General features: G+C 45.0%; 1 protein-coding gene across 1 annotated transcript in view; it reads left to right on the top strand.

The window, feature by feature from the left end:
- DSTYK (dual serine/threonine and tyrosine protein kinase) overlaps nucleotides 1-22,333 on the top strand; it is a 50,301-nt gene extending 27,968 nt beyond the window's left edge. Inside the window, exons 3-13 of the mRNA XM_072759423.1 lie at nucleotides 2,707-3,376; nucleotides 7,666-7,898; nucleotides 8,301-8,384; nucleotides 9,015-9,191; nucleotides 10,008-10,137; nucleotides 10,859-11,015; nucleotides 11,439-11,571; nucleotides 13,575-13,688; nucleotides 15,066-15,180; nucleotides 17,367-17,501; nucleotides 17,939-22,333. Coding sequence (XP_072615524.1) covers nucleotides 2,707-3,376; nucleotides 7,666-7,898; nucleotides 8,301-8,384; nucleotides 9,015-9,191; nucleotides 10,008-10,137; nucleotides 10,859-11,015; nucleotides 11,439-11,571; nucleotides 13,575-13,688; nucleotides 15,066-15,180; nucleotides 17,367-17,501; nucleotides 17,939-18,126 — 2,136 coding nt within the window. The 3' untranslated portion in view covers nucleotides 18,127-22,333. The remainder of the gene's footprint in view (nucleotides 1-2,706; nucleotides 3,377-7,665; nucleotides 7,899-8,300; nucleotides 8,385-9,014; nucleotides 9,192-10,007; nucleotides 10,138-10,858; nucleotides 11,016-11,438; nucleotides 11,572-13,574; nucleotides 13,689-15,065; nucleotides 15,181-17,366; nucleotides 17,502-17,938) is intronic.
- The last annotated feature ends 1,807 nt before the right edge of the window (nucleotides 22,334-24,140 follow it).

Below are 24,140 nucleotides of genomic sequence, written 5' to 3'. Positions count from 1 at the left end.
GCTTAGATGAAACAGCAGATTTCTTCTTGGCCTAATCTTGGATGGAAAGTAGCTGGATCTTTAGCTCAAATTAGAGATGATCAGATCCTAAAAGCACTTTTAGCTTTGGGAAGTTCAGAGTGGCCAGCTAAATAACAAGTGATCTACCTTAGAATTAAACTTACTGGTTCTTTATTGGGGAAAAAGAGATCTTTCTAAAGCTTTTTTGGGGATGGGAGACTCTCTCTCTCTCTCTCTCTCTCTCTCTCTCTCTCTCACACACACACACACACACACACACACACACGGTACATGAAACAATAGGCTGGCATTTCCCAGCCTTTCTTACTTATCTAGGGAAGGAGATCAAAAAGGAAAAGGTCCTAGGTTTTTATTTAAATTTTTTTTGGGGGGGATCCCTGGGTGGCTCAGCGGTTTAGCGCCTGCCTTTGGCCCGGGGCGCGATCCTGGAGTCCTGGGATCGAGTCCCGCATCGGGCTCCCGGCATGGAGCCTGCTTCTCCCTCCTCCTGTGTCTCTGCCTCTCTCTCTCTCTCTATGTCTATCATAAATAAAAAAAAAAATAAATCTTTAAAAAAAATAAAATAAATTTTTTTTCATAAAAAATACTAAATAAAGAATGAAAACAATATGAGTCTGAAAGAAAAGAAATAATTGCATATGTTTTACATTTTAAATAAGTACATTTTCAACATCTGATAAATGTTAAGGACACAATTTTGACAGTTTGTGTTAAATTCTTTTATAGCTCTGTAAAATGTGCTTGAATTCTGTGGAGGATTGATTTTGAGTTTGTAGATCCCTAAAGACATCCCACTTGGTGTGCATACAATGGTGATACAGGCATGAGTTTCCAAATTGACCTTTAGGTCTGGAATGCTAGGCAGAGTAGACTATTTCAAAGATATAGATGAACAACCTATGCAGTGGATAGAACCATATGCTCTTTAAGTGCCTCAAGATCCTCAGGAAAGAAGTAGAACACAAAGTAAAAACTATTGGCTATAAAATGACCTGTAGAGGTTTGTTTCTAAACCAAAAATCATACTTGAAACTCACTTTAGGATCTTGGCTATAACAGTTATGATTGGGTTTGGTCATATGTAACAGACAATCAGAAAAGTGGGCTTGCTTAAACAAGATAGAAGTTAATTCCACCCCCCACCCCCCCACACATGAAAGAAGTCTGAAGCTAGGATAGTGAAGTAGCTCTGGGGGTCCACTGATCAAGCCCTGCAGTCAGGCTCCTTGCTCAGCCAGGAGCCTTCTTTCTTTTCCCTCTCCCTCTGGCTCTACCCACTACCCCCAGCTTGTGCATGCTCTGTCTGTCAAATAAATAAATACAATCTTAAAAAAAAAAAAAGAAAGAAAGAAAAGAGAAAAGGCTTTCCTGAAAGCCCAACTTATTTTCAGCCTGGTCTGTAAAGGCCATTGCCTTCCTGATAATGCAGAGGCTAAGTATTGGATGGGCAAACCTAAGTCTCTGTCATACCAAGTGATCATGAAAATAAAGGTATTATATTACCAAGACTTAGGTGGCTAAGACTTTGGGATACCTTCAAACCTTTAGAATAGGACGGTAATAATGTTTGGCAAACCTGGCTTAGTTTGTTGCTTGATTGATTCAACAATATTGAGGACTGTGTGTTAAGCACTGGAGTTTACCACAGTTAATAAGGTAGACATGGTCCCTGCCCTCAAAAGCATTGACAGGGTATTGGGGAAAAAATGACTATTTATTTATTTGTCTGTTCATTTATTAAAAGATTTTATTTATTTGACAGAGAATGAGAGGGAAAGAGAGACAGCACAAGCAGGCAGAGGGAGAGGGAGAAGCAGGCTCCCCGCCAAGCAGGGAACCCAACCTGGGACTCCGTCCCAGGACCCCAGGATCATGACCTGAGCCAAAGGCAGACACTTAACCAGTGTCTGGTTAACTGAGCTGCCTAGGCGCCCTGAAAAATGGGTTTTAAATAATTTTATAAATGTGTTGAACATTTTTTAAAAGTTTTCGTTTATTCATGAGAGAGAGAGAGAGAGAGAGAGACAGGCTCCATGCAGGGAGCCCGACGTGGGATTCAGTCCAGGGACTCCAGGATCATGCCCTGAGCTGAAGGCGGATGCTCAACCGCTGAGCCACCCAGGCATCCCTAAATGTGTTGAACATTAAGGAAAGGAGAAATAGAAAGTGCTTGAGATTGTGTACTAGGAAAGACTAAGGGTGTGACAAGTGTACACAGGGAGATTGGAAGATTGCTTGGGAATTAGCCACCTTAGAAATGTGGCTGGGAGTATGAGCAAAGATGAGAATGGGAGGAATGTTCCAAGCAGCCTCAATCCCGATCTGATCATTCCCACATCCATTCTTTCTCATTCCATTGTTTGTCTTACCCCTTCATCTGAGGGCATCAGTGCGTTCCCAAACACAAAGGAAGCCTGGGACTCAAGTCTTTTTATCTGAAATGACTAAAGAGACTGCCATCCTTTCTACGGACTTTTTTCTCACTCTCTCTAGATGAGTGTCTGCCTCTTAGGCTGCAGCAGGGAGTGTTGGGAACCCAGGAAGGAGGCAACAAGTGATTGGGGCAAACTGAAGCCCCACTGCCTAGTCACAGATCTGGATTTTGGTCTCAGTGTGGGACTTTGGGGAGGCCCTGGATTGGTTCTGACCTGGAAGTGCTGATATGAACCTCCCTTCCCCTTCCAGGATGTGGACATTGTGGTAGCACCGTGCCAAGGCCTCCGGCCTGCAGTGGATGTTCTGGGTGACTTGGTGAATGATTTCTTGCCTGTGATAACCTATGCACTCCACAAAGATGAACTGTCTGAGAGAGATGAGCAAGAACTTCAGGAAATCCGAAAGTATTTCTCCTTTCCCATATTCTTTTTCAAAGTGCCGAAGCTGGGCTCGGAGATCATTGCCTCATCTACCAGAAGAACAGAGAATGAAAGATCACCCCTCCATCACCAGCTGATGGACCTGGGCTATCTGAGCAGCAGTCACTGCAACTGTGGGGTCCCTGGCCAAGACACTAAAGCTCAGAGCATGTTGGTGGAGCAGGGTGAGAAACTGAGACACTTGAGCACATTTTCTCACCAGGTGCTACAGACTCATCTGGTGGACGCAGCCAAGGCCCTGAACCGGGTGCACTGCCACTGCCTCGACATCTTTATTAACCAGGCCTTTGACATGCAGCGGGACCTGCAGATCACTCCCAAACGTCTGGAGTATACTCGAAAAAAGGAAAATGAATTGTATGAATCATTGATGAATATTGCCAACCGAAAGCAGGAGGAAATGAAGGACATGATTGTTGAGACACTTAACACCATGAAGGAGGAACTTCTGGATGATGCTGCCAACATGGAATTTAAAGGTAGGTCCCAGAGAGCTTGGTGTGGGCTGCTCGGACCACAGGATTCTTTAACCCTTTTCTAGCTGGAAATCGAGTCTCATTAATTCTGAAGGAAACTCAGGAGAATCTCATAAGCCTAACTTCATTAGTAGGAGCCCAACCTTAAATCACTTAGCCAGAGGCCTTCCTGGAAGATTCCACTGTTGTTCCTTCCTGGGGTTGGTAGTCCAACTTCTGGTAAGTTCATCCTAATAGCGGTCTTTAATCTCTAGTTTGTATCTGTATCCCCTTGAACTTCATGGAGCTGGAAAATGTTACTAAGTCATGCTTTAACCTTGGCTTTAACCTTTGGCATGGCCCATGCTTCCTTATTGGTTCTTTTTCTGTGTGTGTGATGGTTCTTTTTTTTAGGCTGCTCCTGAAACCCAGCTTAGGAGTATTTCCCAAAGTCATCTTTTCAGTCCCATTCTTCATGAATGGCTGTTTTTTTGTTTTTGTTTTTAAGATCTTATTCATTTGACTAGAGAGAGAGCACAAGCAGGCAGAGTGGTAGGCAGAGGGAGAGGGAGAAGCAGGCTCCCCACAGAGTAGGGAGCCCGACACAAGGTTCGATCCCAGGACCATGGGATCATGACCTGAGATGAAGGCAGGTCCCAACTGACTGAGCCATCCAGGCACCCCTTATGAATGGCTATTAACAAAACTGGGCCAAAATGATTAGTCGGGTCTTTTAGGGCTGAAGTTTAGATGCAGCTGACTTTGTATACTGATTGCTCTATAAACCTCCCTGCAGGAACATTAGCCCTACCACCTATTAATTAAAGTGATGTGGTGGTTTGCAAGTTACCCTTGAGGTTCTCACTCATGGCTGTACATCCAAATCTCCTGGGAGGCTTTGAAAATTGAGATGTTTGCGATCACCCCCCGAAGCACTCCAGACCGATTAGTCACAATTTCTCACATGGGATCTAGCATCAGTTTTTTCTTCAGTCCCCTATGTGGATTCTGCATATTGCCGTCTTCTTGATGAGAGAACTGAGGCTTAGGCAGGTTAAGTAATTTGCTCAAGGTCACAGCTACTGAAAAGTAAAGGAGAGTTTGAAACTAACGGTCTGATCCTGAGCCCAGACTCTGAATTTCCGTGCTTTATTGCCTCTGACTGTGTTCCCAGGCACTGCCACTACCATCCTCCTGGTAACCAGTTTCAGCACTTCAGTGTGGTCTCCGACTCTTAGCTGTCCCTTGTGCCCGCATCCCGTCAGCAGCCGATATGCATTGTCTTTCATATTTCATTTCTGCCTTTGCTATTCTGGTCCCCTCTCCTCTTTGGTCAGCCTGACCTGCTATTATGTATTGCTCTCCCAGACATCTTTCTCTCCTTTCTCCACCTCCTCTGCATTGGCTCCCTGTTCCTGTAGACTAAGTTGGGACTTCTTAGCCTAGTGTTACAGATCTTCCACAGCCTAGCCCTGCGCAGCTTTCCCAGTCCTGTTTCCCCCTGGGCACCTTCCGCAAATTCCGATTTCAGTAGCTCTGGACTGCTTGCTGTCCTCCAGCTGCTTGCTCCTGTCCTGCTCTAAACCCAAAAGGTCTTTTATTTGTGAATTTCTAAATTCTCCTACCCTTCAAGGCCTCTTCTAAATAGCATTTTTCCTGAAGGTGTCTTTAGTTTTCTTAGCTAATAGTGATCGCATCTGTCTGAACTCCCACCACATTTCACGCATACCTGAAATTTCTGGCGTATTTCATTTTCTTTTATTACAATTATTTATGTTCTTCTGACTGGCATCTAAAATCCTGGAGATCGGGATCCCTGGGTGGCTCAGCGGTTTAGCGCCTGCCTTTGGCCCAGTGCGCCATCCTGGAGTCCCGGGATCAAGTTCCGCGTCGGGCTCCCAAGATGGAGCCTGCTTCTCCCTCTGCCTGTGTCTCTGCCCCCCTCTCTCTCTCTCTATCATAAATAAATAAATAAATAAATAAATAAATAAATAAATAAATAAATAAATAAAATCTTAAAAAAATAAAATAAAATCCTGGAGATGTAGGAGAACAGGATCTGGTTTATCATCTTCTCAGAACAGGTAACAGAGAGTTTCTGTACACCACCTCTTTGGAGTGTGAATGAGCGTGTGAATGATGGTGTATGGCAGCGTCACAGAGGAAGCAGAGTCCACTTGAGCAGGCACAGGATGCCTTATTTCTTAGAGGTCTTTCTAAAGATGAGCAGAGAGAACTCTTTGGTGAATTCCCACTGTGGGGAAGACTTGCAGTGATCTAAGAAGCCTTCTGACCAACTTAAGATGCTGGAGCACCAGCGCCGGCATCACAGTGCATGTGATAAAGGGTGGGCCAGCAGGTAGGTTGGACAGACTGTGTAATATTTGGTAGTTTATTATGTACCAGGTGTACCATGTCTGGGGCCTGGGATGCAGTAGTTAGTTTCACAGATGTGTTGGGGGGGAGCTGAGAACAAATAGATCAAACGTCTGGCCCGGTTAACTACATGGTGGATTTGCAAAGTCACTTTCCTACTTAGCTGTGTATTAGGACTTCCATGTCTGCTTCTTCACCTTGTTCTAAGTTCTCTCTGGGGATCCTTGAGGCAATGACAAGTAGATTTAGAAGAGAGCTACCACATAGCCTAAGAAGCCAGATTTCTGGTACTGGTTTTTGTTTTACTATTTTTTAAAAGATTGTATTTATTTATTTGAGGGGGAGAAAGAGAGAGAGAGCATGAGTCAGGTGAGGAGCAGAGGGAGAAGCAGACTCCCCGTTAAACAGGGCGCCCAATATGGGTCTTCATCCCAGGACTCCAGGATCATGACCTGAGCCAAAGGCAGATGCTTAGCCTACTGAGCCACACAGGTGTCCCTGGTTTTTGTTTTAAAATAAAGGTAATGCTGGGGGCTCCTGCGTGTCTCAATTGGTTAAGTGTCTGACTTCAGTTCAGGTTGTGATCTCAGGGTTCTGGGATAGAGCCCCATGGCAGGTTCCCCGCTTGGCAGTGAGTCTGGTTATCCCTCTCCCTCTGCCCCTCCCCCTGCTCCTGTGCTTGCATGCATGTGTGTGCACATTCCCTCTCTCTCTCTCAAATAAATAAATACAAATCTTAAAGGTAATGTGTGCATGCCAGCTATATTACATATATACTCTAGAAAATGCATTTTTTAAAAGATAATATCTACATACATAGTACTTCACTTAGAGGTATAAAGATACTGTCCTCCAGCCACTTAGTTTTCCTTCATATGCTTATCTGCCCTTTGCTTTTTCACTGAACTCATAGGTTAGAGATCTTCCCAAAAATGTACATATGGATTTATCTTCTAATAGATGCACCTGGTTTTATTTAACTATACCCCTATTGATGTACATTTAGGCTCTTTCTTTTTTCTTTTTTGCTATTACAAACTCTACTGCATTATCATTTACATACATATCTTTGGGACTTGTGCAGGTATATTTCTAGAAAAACAATTCTTAGAAGCAGAATAGTTAGGTCAAAGAGTATGTAGATATTTTTGTTAGTTGTTTGATTAAACAAAATTTTTTTTGATAGATATTATGAGATTTCCTACAAAGAGGCAGCACTAATTTAAATTCCCACAGTAGACATGAGAGTGCCTTTCTCGAAGTGGGGTTTTTGCAGGTAATTGGTCTTCCCTTAGTTCTGTCCTTTGACTTGCAGAACAGATTTCTAATTCTTGGAGGTAGCAGGGTGGTAATGACATTTCAGTTTTACTTTTTATTTAATAATTGATTGGCATTGAATCCCTGACTCTTGAATTTTTCCATAGTGTGAAATGTTACAAAGATCCAAGGCTCTGCAGTCCATGGCTTTGGGTTCAAATGCTAGTTGTATTACTTCCTAACTATACCATCTCCTTCCCAGTGCCCCCTCTGTCCTCTCTTTGAGGCTGTTTCCTGACCTATGAAATATGACCAGTAACCCCCATCTGACAATGTTGTGAGGATTAAATTTGATTACATACATGAAATTATTATGGTGCCTTTCTAATAGTCTGCACTCAATAAATGTTCCTACCGTGCTATAACTGTGACATAAAAGCTGACAAAATCAATAGGCTCATTCTAGATGCAGCTGTTCCTTCTCAGTACTCTTAGATGCCCTGAGTAGTAGAGGACCATGTGGCCCCCGATCACGCTGAGGGTCAGCATTTGTCAGCCAGCTCTGTGTTTATAGCCATCATCATGGTGGCTCCTTGGCTTTGATTGGGAGAGGCCTTTATTCTGAGTGCCTGCCCTTCCTTCCCCTCACAGCCCACTGGCTTCTTTCTTTGCCCCCGTAGATGTCATCGTCCCTGAGAACGGAGAGGCAGTGGGCACCAGAGAACTCAAGTGCTGCATCCGGCAGATCCAGGAGCTCATCATCTCTCGGCTCAATCAGGCTGTGGCCAACAAGCTGATCAGCTCGGTGGATTACCTGCGCGAGAGCTTCGTGGGCACCCTGGAACGCTGTCTGCAGAGCCTGGAGAAGTCCCAGGATGTCTCCATTCACATCACCAGTAATTATCTCAAACAGGTACTGGAAGACTGGCTAAGACACCATGTCACAGATAGCACATGAAATAGAACCCGCACGTAAGCCCAACCCCAGTTTAGCCAGGAATTTCCCTTCCACCTTTTTGCCCACTGAGTTTGAATTTTATTTGGTTTTCCCATCGCATGACGACTGCCTGTCACAGGTGCTGGTGAACTGCAAAATTGCAGTTAAGGCAATATGCAGGATGGTGCAGATCGAATAAAGGGGCCCAAAGAGACAAAATGGATGATCAACCTGCATTGACTCTGCACATTTATGGAAGGATGTATTTGGCAACCTTGAAACTGGGCTCTGTGCTTTAAGTAAATATTATTTATCAGATTTTTTAATCGGCCATTCTACCCAGGGCATACTGATTTTCTTTTGTATGTTGTCTTTCAGATCTTAAATGCCGCCTATCACGTTGAAGTTACATTTCACTCAGGGTCCTCGGTTACAAGGATGCTGTGGGAGCAAATCAAACAGGTGGAGCTTATTAGACATTTTCTGCCCCCACTTGGCTTACATGAACCTTGGTCACTCCAATAACGACTGGTGTGTAGGACATTCGGTTGGTGTAGGGTAGCCATTTGTCCTGGTTTTGCTTCTTAGGAGAGTTCTGGTTATGCCTGTTCTGAAATAATTAGGAACACTGCCCCTTTAATGATTAAAGTGATGCATTTAAATGAAATTTTATGCAGCCATAAGACCCTCCTTCACTAGCTTCTTCATAGTCTTTCTTTTCCCCAACCTAAATGTTTTCTCAGAACCAGGCGTTGTTGCCAGAGGCCATTTGTGTGGTTTCTTTTCTGGAATTTGATGTGACTCTTATTCCATGCTGAGTTCAGAAAGGGAATTATCAGCACACACACACACACCCCCCCCGCCCCGGCACTGACCGTAGTCATGAGGGTTTGTGAGCATGTAGACTAGGCCTAGTGTTCTTTGATGCTTTCCCTTGGCCTGAGCCCTGAATGATGAGTCTTGGCCTTCACGTGGCTCCTTTCTTAATGGCCTACTCCTAATATGTGGCTAGCCCCTCAAGGAAGGGTGTTGGTTCTTTTTGGTGGCTCCTGTCTCCCACCCATGAGTGTTTTCCCTGACTTCATCCTGCAGATCATCCAGCGCATCACGTGGGTAAGCCCACCTGCCATCACGCTGGAGTGGAAGAGGAAGGTAGCCCAAGAAGCCATCGAGAGCCTTAGTGCCTCCAAGTTAGCCAAGAGCATCTGCAGCCAGTTCCGAACTCGGCTCAACAGTTCTCACGAGGCTTTTGCAGCCTCCTTGAGGCAGGTGGGTATGTGGGAAGAGAGAGAAGAACCTATTCGGTGGGGAATATTTTGCCCACTGCTCTTGATAATTTCTATAAAATCATCAGTATATTTTCTTCCTGTCTGTTAAATGATAATATTATGTTACAAAAAGTTTCATCAGTACATTTTTCAGGGCACCTGGGTGGCTCAGTCGATTAAGCATCTGCCTTCAGCTCAGGTCATGATCCCAGGGTCCTGGGATACAGCCCTGCATTGTGTTCCCTGCTCCACAGAGAGCCTGCTTTTCCCTCTCCTTCTGCCTGCTGCTCCCGCTGCTTGTGTGCACATGCTCTCTCTCTCTCAAATAAATAAATAAAATCTTTAAAGAAAAATACATTTTCATGTGGAGATTTTCTACCTCCAGGGAACATGGAGGGAAACTCAGTTAATTTGTCCCCATTTCACTGAGTGCGGAATGAAAATAAAGGGGTAGGAATTTTATTTAAGTTGCTTAGTATTTTAAGAATGAGTCAAAGGAAGGGATGATTTTGCAACTTTCATACTAGATTAGCAACTATGTGACATCTGCTTGTCCCCTCGGTGTATGTGTGTGCAGGTGTGTATGTGTGTACATATGTAGAGGGGAGGGTGTGGAGATAATGGTTCTACATCCAGGACAAACAGCTATTATTTCCTGAGATCTCAACTGTGTACCAGTCTCTGAGCCATGTTAGGACATCTTGTGTAACTCTCACGGTTACCCTTAGGAAGCAGCTGTTATTACTTCATATAATAGGTGAGGAAGCCAAACTGGGGACTTGATAAATCACATGACTTTTTTTTGTTTCCCTCCCAGCTAGAAGCTGGCCACTCAGGTCGGTTGGAGAAAACAGAAGATCTGTGGTTGAAGGTTCGGAAAGATCACGCTCCACGCCTGGCTCGCCTTTCTCTGGAAAGCCGTTCTTTACAGGATGTCTTGCTACATCGTGAGTCTTTGTTTTTCCCAAGTAAATGGGAAGAAGGTTCTAGATACCTGACATTCTCATGTTCACCTTGGAGAATCCCAGTGGCTAAAGCTGCTTCCTTGCAAAGCTGCCTCAGCATCCCCTCATGTGTTTTTGAATCCCTAAAGTCTATTTGGTCCTGTTAATTACACAGTTCGGACAACATGACTGATGTTTATTTAAATCAGATCAGTTAGGTTAATTTTTTTAAAGATTTTTTTAGTTCTTCATGAGAGACACAGAAAAAGAGGCAGAGACATAGACAGAGGGAGAAGCAGGCTCCTCACAGGGAGCCCGATTGGGACTCAATCCCAGGACCCTGGGATCATACCCTGAACCAAAGGCAGACGCTCAACTACTGAGCCACCCAGGCGTCCCAGTTAGGTTACTTCCTACTCCTTTCCAGTAGCATCAGAATTTCTGCCCCTTGCGTAATATGACTTTCTACTCCTAGGTCCACGTCTAAGAATCTTTTTTTTTTTTAAACGACATTTTATGTATATTTTTCACATGCAGTCTTCAAGATTTTATTTTTAAGTCATCTCTACACCCAGCATGGGGCTCGAACCCACAACCCCAAGATAAAGAGTCACATGTTCCACTGACCAAGGCAGCCAGACTCCCCGTGTGTCTGAGAATCTTAGGGAGGTTGCCCAGCAAGTTCGCATTCCTCCTGCCTTATCTCTGTCTTCATACTTTATAGGTAAACCGAAACTAGGGCAGGAGCTGGGCCGGGGCCAGTACGGTGTGGTATACCTGTGTGACAACTGGGGAGGACACTTCCCTTGTGCCCTCAAGTCAGTCGTCCCCCCAGATGAGAAGCACTGGAATGACCTGGCTTTGGAGTTTCACTACATGAGGTAGGTTCTCTTGTCCTTCATCTCTGTGGGAAAAGATCCAGAGAAGAAGCCAGAAGCCTGGTAGGAATTTTGTACAGAGAGCTACCACACCTCATGTCTCCATTCCTGTGTCCCAAGATGTCGTAGACAATCCTTCTGTGTTGGTCCCAGGAATGTGCTCTCCTGCAGGCCTTCCCTGTCTGTGCTGTCCTCTCCCCTCTCCTCATTTCTCAGACTCAAACTTCCATTGGACTTCTTCCTTAGCCCAGAAGAGCTGTCAATTTCTAGATTCCGTAATTCTCCGTCCTTGCTGGGGAGGCCATTCTCTTTGCCCTCCCTCTGGGCCTGGGCCGAGTGTGCTCCAGGTAACTCCCGCCCACATGGTGGCGCGCTGTGCACGCTGGAGCCAGAGTGTTGCAGCTGGGCCTCTCTGGTTGCCACCAGGTCTCTGCCGAAGCACGAGCGCTTGGTGGATCTGCACGGCTCGGTCATAGACTACAACTATGGCGGCGGCTCAAGCATCGCCGTGCTGCTCATCATGGAGCGGCTACACCGGGACCTCTACACGGGGCTGAAGGTGAGGTGGGGCAAGGGGCCGAGGCGCAGCCAGCAGCCGGATCCACAGGCTCCTCTCTGGCCTGTCATCCTTTCTTGTTTATCCAGACCTTCTAGCTTTCACAAGACCGTGTTGGAAAAAATCAAGCCTTATTACTCTACTTTCCAAAAAAACCTTAAAAATTTCTCAGAATCTATTTTTAGCTCCAGTTTACATCCAGAATACTGCCAGTTCACCACTTACACAAATTCTTGTGGTGGTAGTAAAAATCTAGACTACTCAGAAGAGCAGAAATGAGTTCTGTAACTTTGCTATTCTTTCTTTTTTTGCTCTTGATGGATAAAGCCAGTTTTTGTTTAGTCAATAAATGTTTATTAGTGACTACTTTGTATAAGACCCTGTGTAAAGCACTGTAAGGGGATATCAAAAAGTGTGATTGCCAGAGGTCCCTGGCTGGCTTGGTTTGTAGAGCATGCAACCCTTGATCTCGGGGTCATGAGATCAGGCCCCATGTTGTGCATAGAGCTTACTTTAAAGAAAATGTATTCACCAGAAACTTTTAAGAGACATGCAGTCAGTGACTATTTTGTGAAGATTTGATATTTGAGTTTGATAAATCCACCTTGATGGGTAAAATTTGGGCAAGTAGAAGGAAGAGACCATAGCAGGGGGGGAAGGAATAGCATAATGCCCAGTGCATTTGAAGAATACTAGTCCTGTTGGAGCAGCTGTCTGGGAATAGGGGAGCATGATGTGCAGGGAAATGTTGAGAACAAATTCTAGAACACCAAAATGAAGAATTTCCATATTCAGATTTTGTTGTAGACCATGAAATGCTGAAATGCATGAAAGATTTTGAGTGAAGTACCCTCAGTGGGATGTTGAGTTTCCCTTACCCATAGCAACCACCATTAGGGACATGGAGATGTTCCTTTGTCTGGTCCCTCCACTGCAGCTGATTGGGGCTGGGGAAACTAACCCCAGAGTATCTGGGTAGGCCCCTTCTCACTGATGTGTCTTATACCAGTTTACATGGAAGCTTCCTGATACAAGACAGGAACCCGGGCAGCCCCAGTGGCGCAGCGGTTTAGCGCTGCCTGCAGCCCGAGGTGTGATCCTGGAGACCCAGGATCGAGTCCCACATCGGGTTCCCTGCATGGGAGCCTGCTTCTCCCTCTGCCTGTGTCTCTCATGAATAAATAAATAAAATCTTTATTTTAAAAAAAAGGCAGGAACCCTAGAAATGATTGCAAGAGCCATGAGAAATTAATAGGTTGGAGGAAATTACTCTCCCAGTAGCTCTTCATTTCAGAAGAGTTAAGCTCAGCACCTTCTGATGCTTTCCCATGAGTGGGCTAAGCTTTGGATGAGTGAAGTAGTTTTCTGGAATTCAAGAGGACCTAAGTTGAAGGCATGGTGAAAGTAAGATGAGTGACTTTGATATTTGAATCTGTAAAACCACACCTTGGCTAACCAGGCTTAAAACGCAGCGGAAGTCAATCTGCTCGAGACCTAGAATCCTTTTTTTTTTTTCTTTTTTAATTAAAAAAAATTTTTTTAAGTAATCTCTACACCCAACATGGGGCTCAAACTCACAACCCTGAGATCAAGAGTCACATGCTTTACTGACTGATCCAGCCAGACAACCCAACCCAAGACCTAGAACTACTTTGAGCCTCAAGAGTAGTTCCACGGTTTATTCCAGGATTGGAAATGAGCTCATGCCTTCAGTTGTTGGACTGCAGCTCTTCTAGTCATGTTTGGGTGTCATCGGCTGTCCTGAGTGCAACACTGAAGAGGCGTTATCTGGCCTCACAGCTTGTCCTTCCTCACTTTACCTCGGCTTCCTTCTCCTAACTGCTGTCCTCTTCCCTTCTTCCCCCTGCTTCTCTGTCTTTGTCCTCTGAGTGCCCTAGTGCAGACTGTCCCTCGGTGCCCTGCAGAAGGAACTCTTAGCTGCTTTAAGCACGTTGGGCTGAGGAGTTGTCCTGTTAGTGATGAGTGAGCCCTTTTTTCTCCCTAAGGCTGGGCTGACGCTGGAGACCCGTCTGCAGATAGCTCTAGATGTGGTGGAGGGGATCCGCTTCCTGCACAGCCAGGGACTTGTCCACCGTGATATCAAGCTAAAAAATGTCCTGGTAAGTAGAGCTGTTTCCCTGAGATAACACCCTGTCTCTGTAGGTTAAGTGGCCTTTGCAGGGTCTGCCAAATGTGAGCTGGATCACAGGAAATACCTGCCAGGAACGCAGCAGAGTTGATAGTGGAGTGGATTGATGGCGTCTTGGATGTAAAGCTTGGAGAGTATCAAGCCATGTCATAGACTGAGCTTATGTTGCTTAAAGGTTTTTTTCCCAACACTGTTGGGAAAATGTAAACTTATGGAACAGAGTAGTCCAATGGACCTATATACTTATCATTCATCCAGATTCACGTTCTCTTTCTCCTGGGTTTGTCTCTCTCTCTCTCTCTCTCTCTCTCTCTCTCTCTATCTTACATACACACACATTCTTTTACTCAACTATAGAAAGTAAGTTACAGTTAGCACATTAAATACTTGGGCTTCTATTTCCTAAAAACGGCATTTTTCTGGGTAATTAAATGCTATTATCGCACCAAAGAAATATAACACTGATAATGATGCTATTAATTTTTATATTAACAGTTTATATTAACATTTTCAAGTTACCCAGACACAGCTCATGTGTTTGCTTTTTCGATCCAGGGTTCACTCGAGGGATCAGAGAGTGTACTTTGTTGTCATGTTTACCTGTCCTTTAGAATAGTCCTTCCACCCTTTTTTTTTTTTTGCTTTTGTGACGTTGATATTTTTGAGGATTCCAGGTCAGGTCAGGTTGTTGTTTAGGGTTTGATCAGAGGTGCTGGATGGGGGCTGTGATGGGTAAGTGCACCATAAAGGGGAAAGTAGTCACGAACCCACCAGCCCTGGTATCTCAATTCTGAAGAATCTTCCGATGTACTCCTCTTGGAACTGTATTGGATTATCATCGAGGTGTCTCTGGCAATTCCCTGACAATGGTGTGGGGGAAGGGGAAGATGGTCCTAAAATCATAGGCTGAAACCTGAGAGGCTTATCAGTCGTCAAATGAGGCACAAATTTATTCTCTTGGTCCTTTAGGAAAGGAGACTGCAGGAAGTTCAGGCAGCTTCCTTCAGCTGACCAGAGGTCCTCAGTTTTTTCCATAGCAACTTTCTGCTCTAGGTTCTGGAGGTCAGAGGAGAATAATCAGGAACTTAAATACTTTACTCTATGTCCTTCACATATTCATTCTTCCAAGACTTACTAAGCTTCTGTGATGTGCCAGGCACTACGCTAAGTGTGAGATATACAAAGATGAAAAAGACAGCCCCTGCCATCAGGTTGCTTACAGTCTGGGGAGAAGATAGGTAGTGGGAATGAATCCGGAGACAGGGAGGCCTGCTTCTGAGCTTGTGTATGAAACTGAGTGCTGTGTGTAGGATCAGATGCAGGTTGACTCACCCTGCTTTGTTGGCAGCTGGACAAGCAGAACCGTGCCAAGATCACCGACTTGGGATTCTGCAAGCCAGAGGCCATGATGTCAGGCAGCATTGTGGGGACGCCAATCCATATGGCCCCTGAACTTTTCACAGGTAAGCTCAGGGCAGGGAGTGGGCTTCAGTGGGGCTCCGTACTTTAACCCTGAGTGCTACCCTTTGGCCTAAGTTGTATCCACAAGTACTACCAACAGGTCTGGGGCAGGTAGGGGACAAGCAGAGGAGGGAAACCTAAGATAGGTGTAGGGGGAAAAGTAAAAAAGGGAGAGTGGGGAGAATGAAGAGCACACACGGGAGTCACCAGGTCTTCTTTTGGATGTTTCTCTGAGCTGTTTGTACCATAATTGCCATAATCAACCAATTGATCATAAAGTACTGATTGAATGACTTCCATATGCAAGGAGTTGGTCCTGATCATTAAGGAACCTGTAGACGACAGAGATACATTGAGGGAGGTAAAGTAATCAGGAAGCAGCCATAAGGCAGCCTGTGACGAGGTGCTAAGACAGGCGTCACCTAACATGATGTCGGTATTCAGACAAGCGATACATGAAGGCTGAAACGTTTGACAGTTTTGTGGTAGAAGTGAGATGTTGGGTAGAGCTTGAGTCAGGTCTGGAAAAATTGGTCTTTGGGAAAGGAACTCATATGAAGTGTGGTCTTTGAACTGGGCAGTATGAGCATGCTTTTTCACAGCACTTCTGTGGTGATGGTGATGCATTCTTATGCCTACGTCACAGTGTAATGTCAAGTCCAGATTGGTGAATGTCAGAAAACCACCCCCCCCCAAAAAAAAAGAAAAAAGAAAACCACCCCAAAACCCTGAGCTAGAGATGATGGAGCTGGGATTGGAATCTAGGTTTTTCTGGCTCTAGAATCTAACCATGTGTCATGAAGGAGAGAGAACATTCTGGAGGGTGGGGAAAGGGAAATATGAGGAAAATTGCAGCATAAAAATAAGCACAACAGGAAAGAAATCTACATTGGGAATAACAGCAAACAAGTTTGGAGACGAAATCCGCCCAGAGGAGTGAAGGCTTGATGTGGAAGCAGTAAGGAACTTGAACTTTTGCGCAGGTGAGGGATGAAAACATCTTCATGGAAGGTTCACTTAGCAGCGGAAGGTGGAGGGGGTTCAAGTGGCAGGAACCAAGGTAGGCGGAGCAGTGGTACTTGTCTCCAGGGTCAGGCTGCTAGTAGCACTGAAACAAAATAAGCGTGCCAGGTGCAAGATCAGCTCAGGGGAGGAGTGGGCGGGATCCTGTGACTAACTGGACATTGAGGACAGACAGCAAAGAAGGACTGGACAAGGACCCAAGGGCTTGAGCCTGAGAGGGCGGGGGATGGTTAGGGGGCATTGCTGAGGCAGATCGGAAGGCCTCAGCGGACCCCTCGTCAGTGTGGGGAAAAGTTAGAATCAGCGATCTGTGCAACCTCCTCTCACTAGCCTCACGCACAAGTCTGCCCCCAGCCCTTCTCGGAGCTGGGCATGTGAGGGTTAGGGGTTAGTTGGACCCATACAGCTAAGCACATGCTCATTGTTTTTCTTTGTCTAGATTTACTTCTTAAAGAATTTCTATTCCTACTGCTCTTGTTTTGTTTTGGCTACTTCATATTTCACTTCCCTTGATTGTTTCTCTGCAGTCCTATTGCTGTCAGAAGAATCTTTCTCAGGGTGCCTGTGTGGCTTAGTTAGTTAAGCATCTGCCTTCAGCTCAGGTCATGATCCTGGGGACCTTGGATCGAGTCCTGTGTCAGGCTCCCGGCTCATTGGGGAGTCTGCTTCTCCCTCTCCTCCGTGCTCATCCTCTCTCTGTCAAATAAATAAAATTTTTAAAAAATAAAATAGAATACGTTCTTTGTGTCACCTCTTGCCTTAAAACATAAAGGACTTCTTGCTGTCCATTGACTCCAGACTTTTCTAACTTTTAAAGATCTTTATATTCCAGTTCTAGTCTCCCCACCCACCTGTTTCCTAACCTTATTTCCCAATCTGACCTTTCAGGATGAATCTTCTTGGCTGTTCTATCAAAATCAAAGGCTTGTCCTCCTCCTTTGTCAGGCTCTAGCCTTGGCTGTCCTGCCATCTAGCACTGCTTTCTCAGGGCTATGGTTTTGGGTATAATAAAAAAGGCATTATAAACAGTCCTGCCTGCCTGGGTTGTTAGGGGAGACAGTGGATGTTAAAAGCTCTAGAAAACACGTGGAGGCCCCTGCAGATGGGGGATGGATGTAGCCACTCCCTGTCCCTGGCTCACTGCTGTCACCCTTTCTCACTGCAGGAAAGTACGATAATTCGGTTGATGTCTATGCCTTCGGCATTCTCTTCTGGTATATCTGCTCAGGCTCTGTCAAGCTCCCTGAAGCGTTTGAGAGGTGTGCCAGCAAAGACCATCTCTGGAACAACGTGCGGAGAGGTAAGAGCCACGAACCCTACCTTGTCCTGACTCCCCCTGTTGAGAGCAGGCTGAGAGCAGGCACTGGAGGGGGCTTCGTGTCACCTGCTCCGGCCACCCCACTGCAGGACCACACCCCATCATGGAAACCAGGAAGGGCACTGAAGTCCAGCCTTTGCTTTCAGGCAGTATTGTACTCAGTGGTTTCAAGAAAGCTTTTTTCTTTTTTCTTTTTTTTAAGAAAGCTTTTTTTCTTGAAAATTTCCAGTTTTTCAACTTCCTATGCTAGTGCATTCCAATTTTTGTCAACGTTATTCTTAGGTTCTAATTGCGGTGTTTGCTGTTGAAGCCAGAACTCCTGAGCCCCGCCTGGGTGATCAGTCTGTGAGCTGGTCAGGTCTTATAGTTGCACGGGCCCTCTCACTGACTCTGACCTTGTTTCCATGTGCCTTTTTCAGGGGCCCGGCCAGAACGTCTTCCTGTGTTTGACGAAGAATGCTGGCAGTTGATGGAAGCCTGCTGGGATGGTGACCCATCTCAGAGACCTCTCTTGGGCATCGTCCAGCCCATGCTCCAGGGCATCATGGAGCGGCTATGCAAGTCAAATTCTGAGCGGCCAAACAGAGGACTAGATGATTCTACTTGAAAGCAGAGACCTTTCTCTTTTACTATTTCTTTCCTTCCCCTCACCTTTTGGTCATGGGAAGAATTTGACATTTATTCAGAGAGCTCCCGAGGGAACTGATGCTTGTTGAGCAGCTTGAGACCTTTCCAGGCAGAGTTGCCTCCCGGATAGTGAAGAGTTGGCTGGCTGTTGGGGCACATTCAGCAGCTCACTGATGTCCCAAGCCATCCCATTAGTAAAAGATTGTCTAGGATGTGTAAATGCTGAAGAATGCAATGTTCCAGGCTCAGAACTGAAAAGGAGGCAAATGTACCATTGTCTGTTCACTGTATGTTGCTAAGACAGGTGGGGCACTGCAGTGGCAATAGTATTAAAAACTATAATTTTCATAATTTTGTCTCTAGCTAGAAGCAGTTTGGTTCTATCCAGTCATCAGGACCCTTAGAAAATTTGAACTTAGTTCTGGGATTGTGAGAACATAGGAGCAAAAAAAATAACTTCCTGCTGCCTGCAACCAGAGATCTCAGGTTGTAACAGCAGAGGCCCCAGTGAGGGAGCTAGAAACAGAGCTGTCAGTTCCTTACAGTGCCAGCATGTTTACATTTATAGGACTGAATATCCCTGACTTCTGGGGAAGGGTTTCATGGTTACATCACCAAGAGGCCACAAAAAGAAAAAAAATGTGTACGTACACGTATGTATATATATACATATGCGATTGGATTCTGAGTTACTGCTAACTCCAAGATAGAATCTCTTCTTCTCTTTGTCTTGATTTTTTATTTTCTCCTTTTTAGTCTCAAGATGGGAAAACTCCAGTTAACATGGTATCTGGGGATGAGTGTCTGAGTAAAACTGATGGGTGTGGAATATCTGGTGAGGTCTGAGAAGTGGGCAGTGATCTGGAAGCATGGGTTTCCATGCAACCTATGAAAAAGATACTAGGCTGTTTCTAAACTTAGAAGAATCAAAAATTCCTGTTTTTGTGTTTGAATCTAACACACTGATGTTTTTAAACTCTGTCCATGAGCTTTTTAACCAAAATTTCTTTTGCAACTTGTCCCTTCTTTTTACTTAGAATGTAGCGTAAGAAGAAAAGCACCAGATGAAAGAGAAGAAATGCTTTTCATAGCTCTGTGTATGTGCCTCTCACCTCTGTGTTAGCATCTGGGATGGTTCTCCCTTGCAGTTGGGAGGTGCAGGGGTGGGCTTAATAATGTCTATTAGAGAGTTTGTCAGGAAGGGTGTATAATAAGGGAAATTCTGAAGGGGAATGATTTAAACATCAGTGCATCTCAGATGTTGACTTAAAGCCTCACTCAACCAAAATGGTCCATTAGATTTAGAATACCAGGTGGGTGAAGGAGTAGACAGTGGAGGTGAACAGCCTCCATCCATCTGCCTAACTCCAAGCACTGTGGTCCCTGCCCTGTGCGTGGCCCCAATTCTGTGAAGCAGGTCCCTGAGTAGGTGTGTAAGAAAAAGGGCAGATTTGCTGCTGGAATTTTGTAGCGTTGTTTCTGAGAGAGTGACCATCTCTTAAACATTAACAGAGTATAAATGGCGTCTACAAGAAATTTCTCATATAACTTTTAAAGTTGAGTTTTAACCCTTTGGATGCACTGGGCTCTGATTATGATACTTTTGAGCATAGTAAGCCTCCAAGCACTTGGAGCCCTTCAGAAACTTCATATAGTGCTTTTCACTTGCAAACAATAAAAGTGACTAAACCAGTGTCTTTGGGTTCTATGGGTTCCAGGCTTGTTTTGGTAGAATGTTCAGTAAATCTCTTAAAATTGTTAATACCCATTTATAGATTTACTTTTTCAAGTCACTCTGTTCTTGTCTGCATTAACTCATTTGTCCTCCAGAGAACTATGATGGGGCTTCCAAGGAAGCCAGATTTTCAAGTTTAAAAAGAAGAGGTGAGTAGTGTCTACTGGCCAGAAAATCAGTCTAAGTGTCTGTTCTGTATGAAATTTCAAGAAAGGTCTTCTGTAATTCCCTTTTCCAGAGAGTCTTCCTTGACTCCAGCTGGAATCAGGAGCCTGGCTTCCGGCGTGGAAGCCACATTCCTTACATTCTTCCAGAGCCTTAGCAGCGACCCCTATTCACACAGGGGCGGGACGGGTAGGTTTTCCTGTACCTAGGGTTCTCTTTCCCTGCAGCTTAGTCTGCTCCTCAGACACCAGTTCCCTAGCAGATTCCATTTGTTTGCCTGACTGAGGAGGGCCTAGATGCTAAGTAAGACAGTAGCTGTGTTAACAATTCATTACAAAAAAGGTATTTTGAGAAAAGGTGCAAGATACTCCTGAAGCTCGCCAGGTCAGCCAAAGTCCATGTAGAGATATTTGGAAGTGTTATTTGAACACTCAGCGGGCTGAGTGCAGGAATACATATATATAACATGCACATACTTTGCTTTTGTTTGATAACATTGTCAGCTAATTTTGGATTCTTTGTTCCTTGGCACCCATTATTATTAAAGTGATGGAATGCCATGAAATGTACTGTACTGTATATTACTTGGGAAGACACTAGGTATTCAAAGAAGTCTGGGGGCACTTGGGCTGTAGTAGGCTCAACAAGACCAAAGTCCTAAAGATTTTACCTCCTAGCTTTGGTTGTATGTGCTCCCAAGTGGTGAGGTGAGATTGTGGCTGGGGGAGGAGGAAGGACGGAATGGATTACCCTTACTGCATTCTATCCTTCTAATCAACTTCATGAGGGCAGTTTATCCCAGCCTGAAAATGATCGCCTGGCCATTTTTAACATGCTTGAAGTCTAGTCACTTATGTGACTTCAGAACTGAGTGAGGGACCTTCTTGCAGAGCAATCAAGAAATGGAGCCTGGGGCCCCAGAGGGGCTGACCCTGTGCCTAGGAAGCTGGCAGCCTGGCGTGAGTCAAGGAGTGCTCGTTTGGGTGAGGCTTCCACAGGCATACCCTACTTCCTTGATCCTCTGTAGAGAGTGGCTCATGGAGCAAGTCTTCCACTTCTCTAGGAAGGAGGGCTGTGCTGGTTCTTCCCAGACCAAAGAGAATCACTTGTGACTCCCATCAGTTTCAAGGGAACAGAGCCTAGGCAGCAGCTTCTCCTCATTTTTAACACTAAAACTCAAGGAAATGGTGAAGGAAAGGATATATTGCTACCACAGATGGAAACGAGGAATGGTAGGACTCCCCACTAGTACCTGTCAGCTCTCCTGTGCATCTTGAAGCACCTTTGCTGAGCTGTCAAAGAGGGGTTGGAAGTTTTTTCCTGATGAGAGAAGGGGTTTGAGGATGGCAGGGCCCCAAAATAATAACTGCACTGAATGACACTTTATTTTTTTTTTAATTTTTGGCTTATTATTTAGCACTGAAAAGCCAAGAGGGATTGGTGATTACAGTAGCCCTGGGGGCTCAGAGGCTCCCTCTGGCCTTGCTTTGGAGAGAAGGCATGGTTGGTATTCCATCTGGCTAATCAGGGAAACTCCAAAGTCCATACTGCCTCAGAGCGGGATAAATGGTCCTTCGCCAAAAGAGTAGTCACTTTCTTTGAGTTTTCAAAGTTTGATTTTTGGATTTGCTGGATCAAATGACCCACTTTTTCTTTAAAAGAAAAAAAAGGTGGATTTTTTCCTTCTAAATAATGAGGGGAGTAGTTAGGGCTAGTGCCGGGTTAAAGTGGGTGAGGAGGGAGTAACCTTCAGAAACTTGTATTGCAAACTCCTTTGGGTGTTGCAAGTAGCACTACTGTTCTTAAAAGGGTTTTATTTTTAACTTCATCTGCTCTGTTAACAGCCAGGCCAGTCGAGATGTGCACAGAGACTATGCAAACACTCGGCATTGGGGGAGGCCACCTGACTCAGAGGGTTGAAGAGAAAATTGGTCTGGACAGCTTGTTGCCTTTTATCTTAATGTAATATTTTTGTTTGTTTTAAAGGACTAATGTCTATTACAGTGTTAATAAAGGTGTAACATACTAAGTGTGTAGAATAAAAGTGCAATGACAAGAGGAAGTTACCTTGGCACGAACCTCAGTCTTTCGCTTTCCCTCCTTGTACTCTTTCCATTATATGGCAACCAGGACCGTGTTGTGTTTTCAAGAGACATGACTATGGGTTCAGCCCTCATCTAGTGTCCTTTTGAATGGTTGGCTTTGGTTTTATAGAATATTCTGTATCCTTGTGGGGATGCACACATACCACATGTGCTGTAGAATAAAGATCACATTAACATTTCAAGTTTATCTCTCTTTGACTTTGTTTCCCTCCCCTCCCTGGGTTGGAAGGATGCCTCCCACTTCTATGGGACCTCTGCAGTCAGAAGTCTTTCAGCTTGCCTTGGAGAATGCTGGAACGTCCTACTCCCGCCATACACTACTCTGATTTCTGGGTACTTGACGTTACCGCTGCCAAAGGGTGGGAAAGAGAATGGGAGGAAGGCAAAGTAGGGTGATAGCAGTTTATCCTGGGGTCACGCCTTTTGCTGCACCTTCTCTCCAGCACGGACTTGCATGAGCCTGGCTACTCTATTTCATTTTGAGAGAATCCGAGGATGGAATCTACATGCTGGCCTGTCTGCATTTGGGATATCTGCATTTTCTTTTCTTTTCTTTTCTTTTCTTTTTTTTATCTGCATTTTCTATTTGGGTTCACCCCCACTGTTTGGATCTGCTTGCTTGGCATTGCCTGATGGGCACCACCATCTGCCCTCAAGGCAGCCAAGTGCCCCCCCAGGGAATGTCAGCAGGCAGCTCACCACATCACTTTTTGCTACTTGGCTTGTGCTCTGACTGCAACACAAGTTTGGCCAGGGGGTGGCAGCACACCTCAAGCAGTTGACGTGTTTGTGACAGTCTTTCAGAAAAAAAGCTGCAGGCGAACCAGAGTGGTTCTTAGCCCCTACACGTGGACGTTTCCTGCAGATAAGCCTCTTACCCTGGAGAAACTTTGACCAGCTCCAGCGACCCTTCACAGCTAAATGTACCCCATCTTAGACGCACATACTCTGTTCTAGTGTAAAGTTCAGCATGACAGTTCGCTTCACTTCCTCTCTTACCAGGATTACTTTGGAAAAAATAGCTGGTGGTAACACATTTTTAGACTGGGCATGCTTTCCCAAGAACACCTCCCTCAGCAGGCTTTCCCTTGAGTAGCAAGGGAACTGGGACAACTGGGGTGGCCTTCCTGGTCCTGTGTTTGGGTGGGGCTCAGAGGGGAGAGCCACCGAGTTTCTGAACATTATTAAATTCAATTTCAAAATGTCTGCCTTTAGCAGGATTCCAAAGAGGCCACAAAGTACTGACCGAATAGCCTCCTTTCAAATGTGGGTGCCCGGGGTGGCTGTTCACTGGCTGAGCCTCCCAGGGCCCTCCTAGAGATGGCCTGCTCCTCAGTCTTTTATTAGAGTAGCTTCCTCAAGTCAGACTATTTTATGAAACTGGTTATCCACCCAAGGAGAAGATCATGCAAAAGAGAAGGTAGAAATCTAAATGTAAAAAAATGAAACAATGAAGGAGTTTTCTTTATGCTAGGCACTATTCGAAATGCTTTACATATATTAACTCAATCCCCACCACCACAACCCCATGTTACCTATGAGAAAAGGCATAGAGAGATGAACCAGGGTCCTGCAACTGACAAATGGCCAGAGCTAGGATTTGAACCTAAGAAGTGCAGCTCTAGAATTTCTGCTTCTACAACTAACCATTACACCATGCTGCCTCTGGGGGAAAATGTATGTAAATATGTTCATGTATAGCTTAGGGGCAGGGAGAACTTTCTTGAGGGTGGTTAGGAACCCAAAAGCCATAAAGAGAAAAATTACAGAACTTACAAAGAATGTAGGGGCACCTGGGTGGCGCAGTTGGCTGAGTGTTTGACTCTTGGTTTCAGCTCAGGTTGTGAGATCGAGCCCTGTGTTGGGCTCTGCACTCACCGCAGAGTCTGCTTAGGACTCTCTCCCTCTGCCCCTTTACCCTGCTCTCTCTCTTTCTAAAATAAATCTTGAAAAAAATGAAATTATAAAGAATGTATATGCAGCCAAAGA

The sequence above is a fragment of the Vulpes vulpes genome, chromosome 5 (genome assembly GCF_048418805.1).
Source record: "Vulpes vulpes isolate BD-2025 chromosome 5, VulVul3, whole genome shotgun sequence".
Lineage (NCBI taxonomy): Eukaryota > Metazoa > Chordata > Mammalia > Carnivora > Canidae > Vulpes > Vulpes vulpes.
Note: the sequence above shows the minus strand (reverse complement) of the source record. Positions and strands in the feature narration are given on the sequence as shown.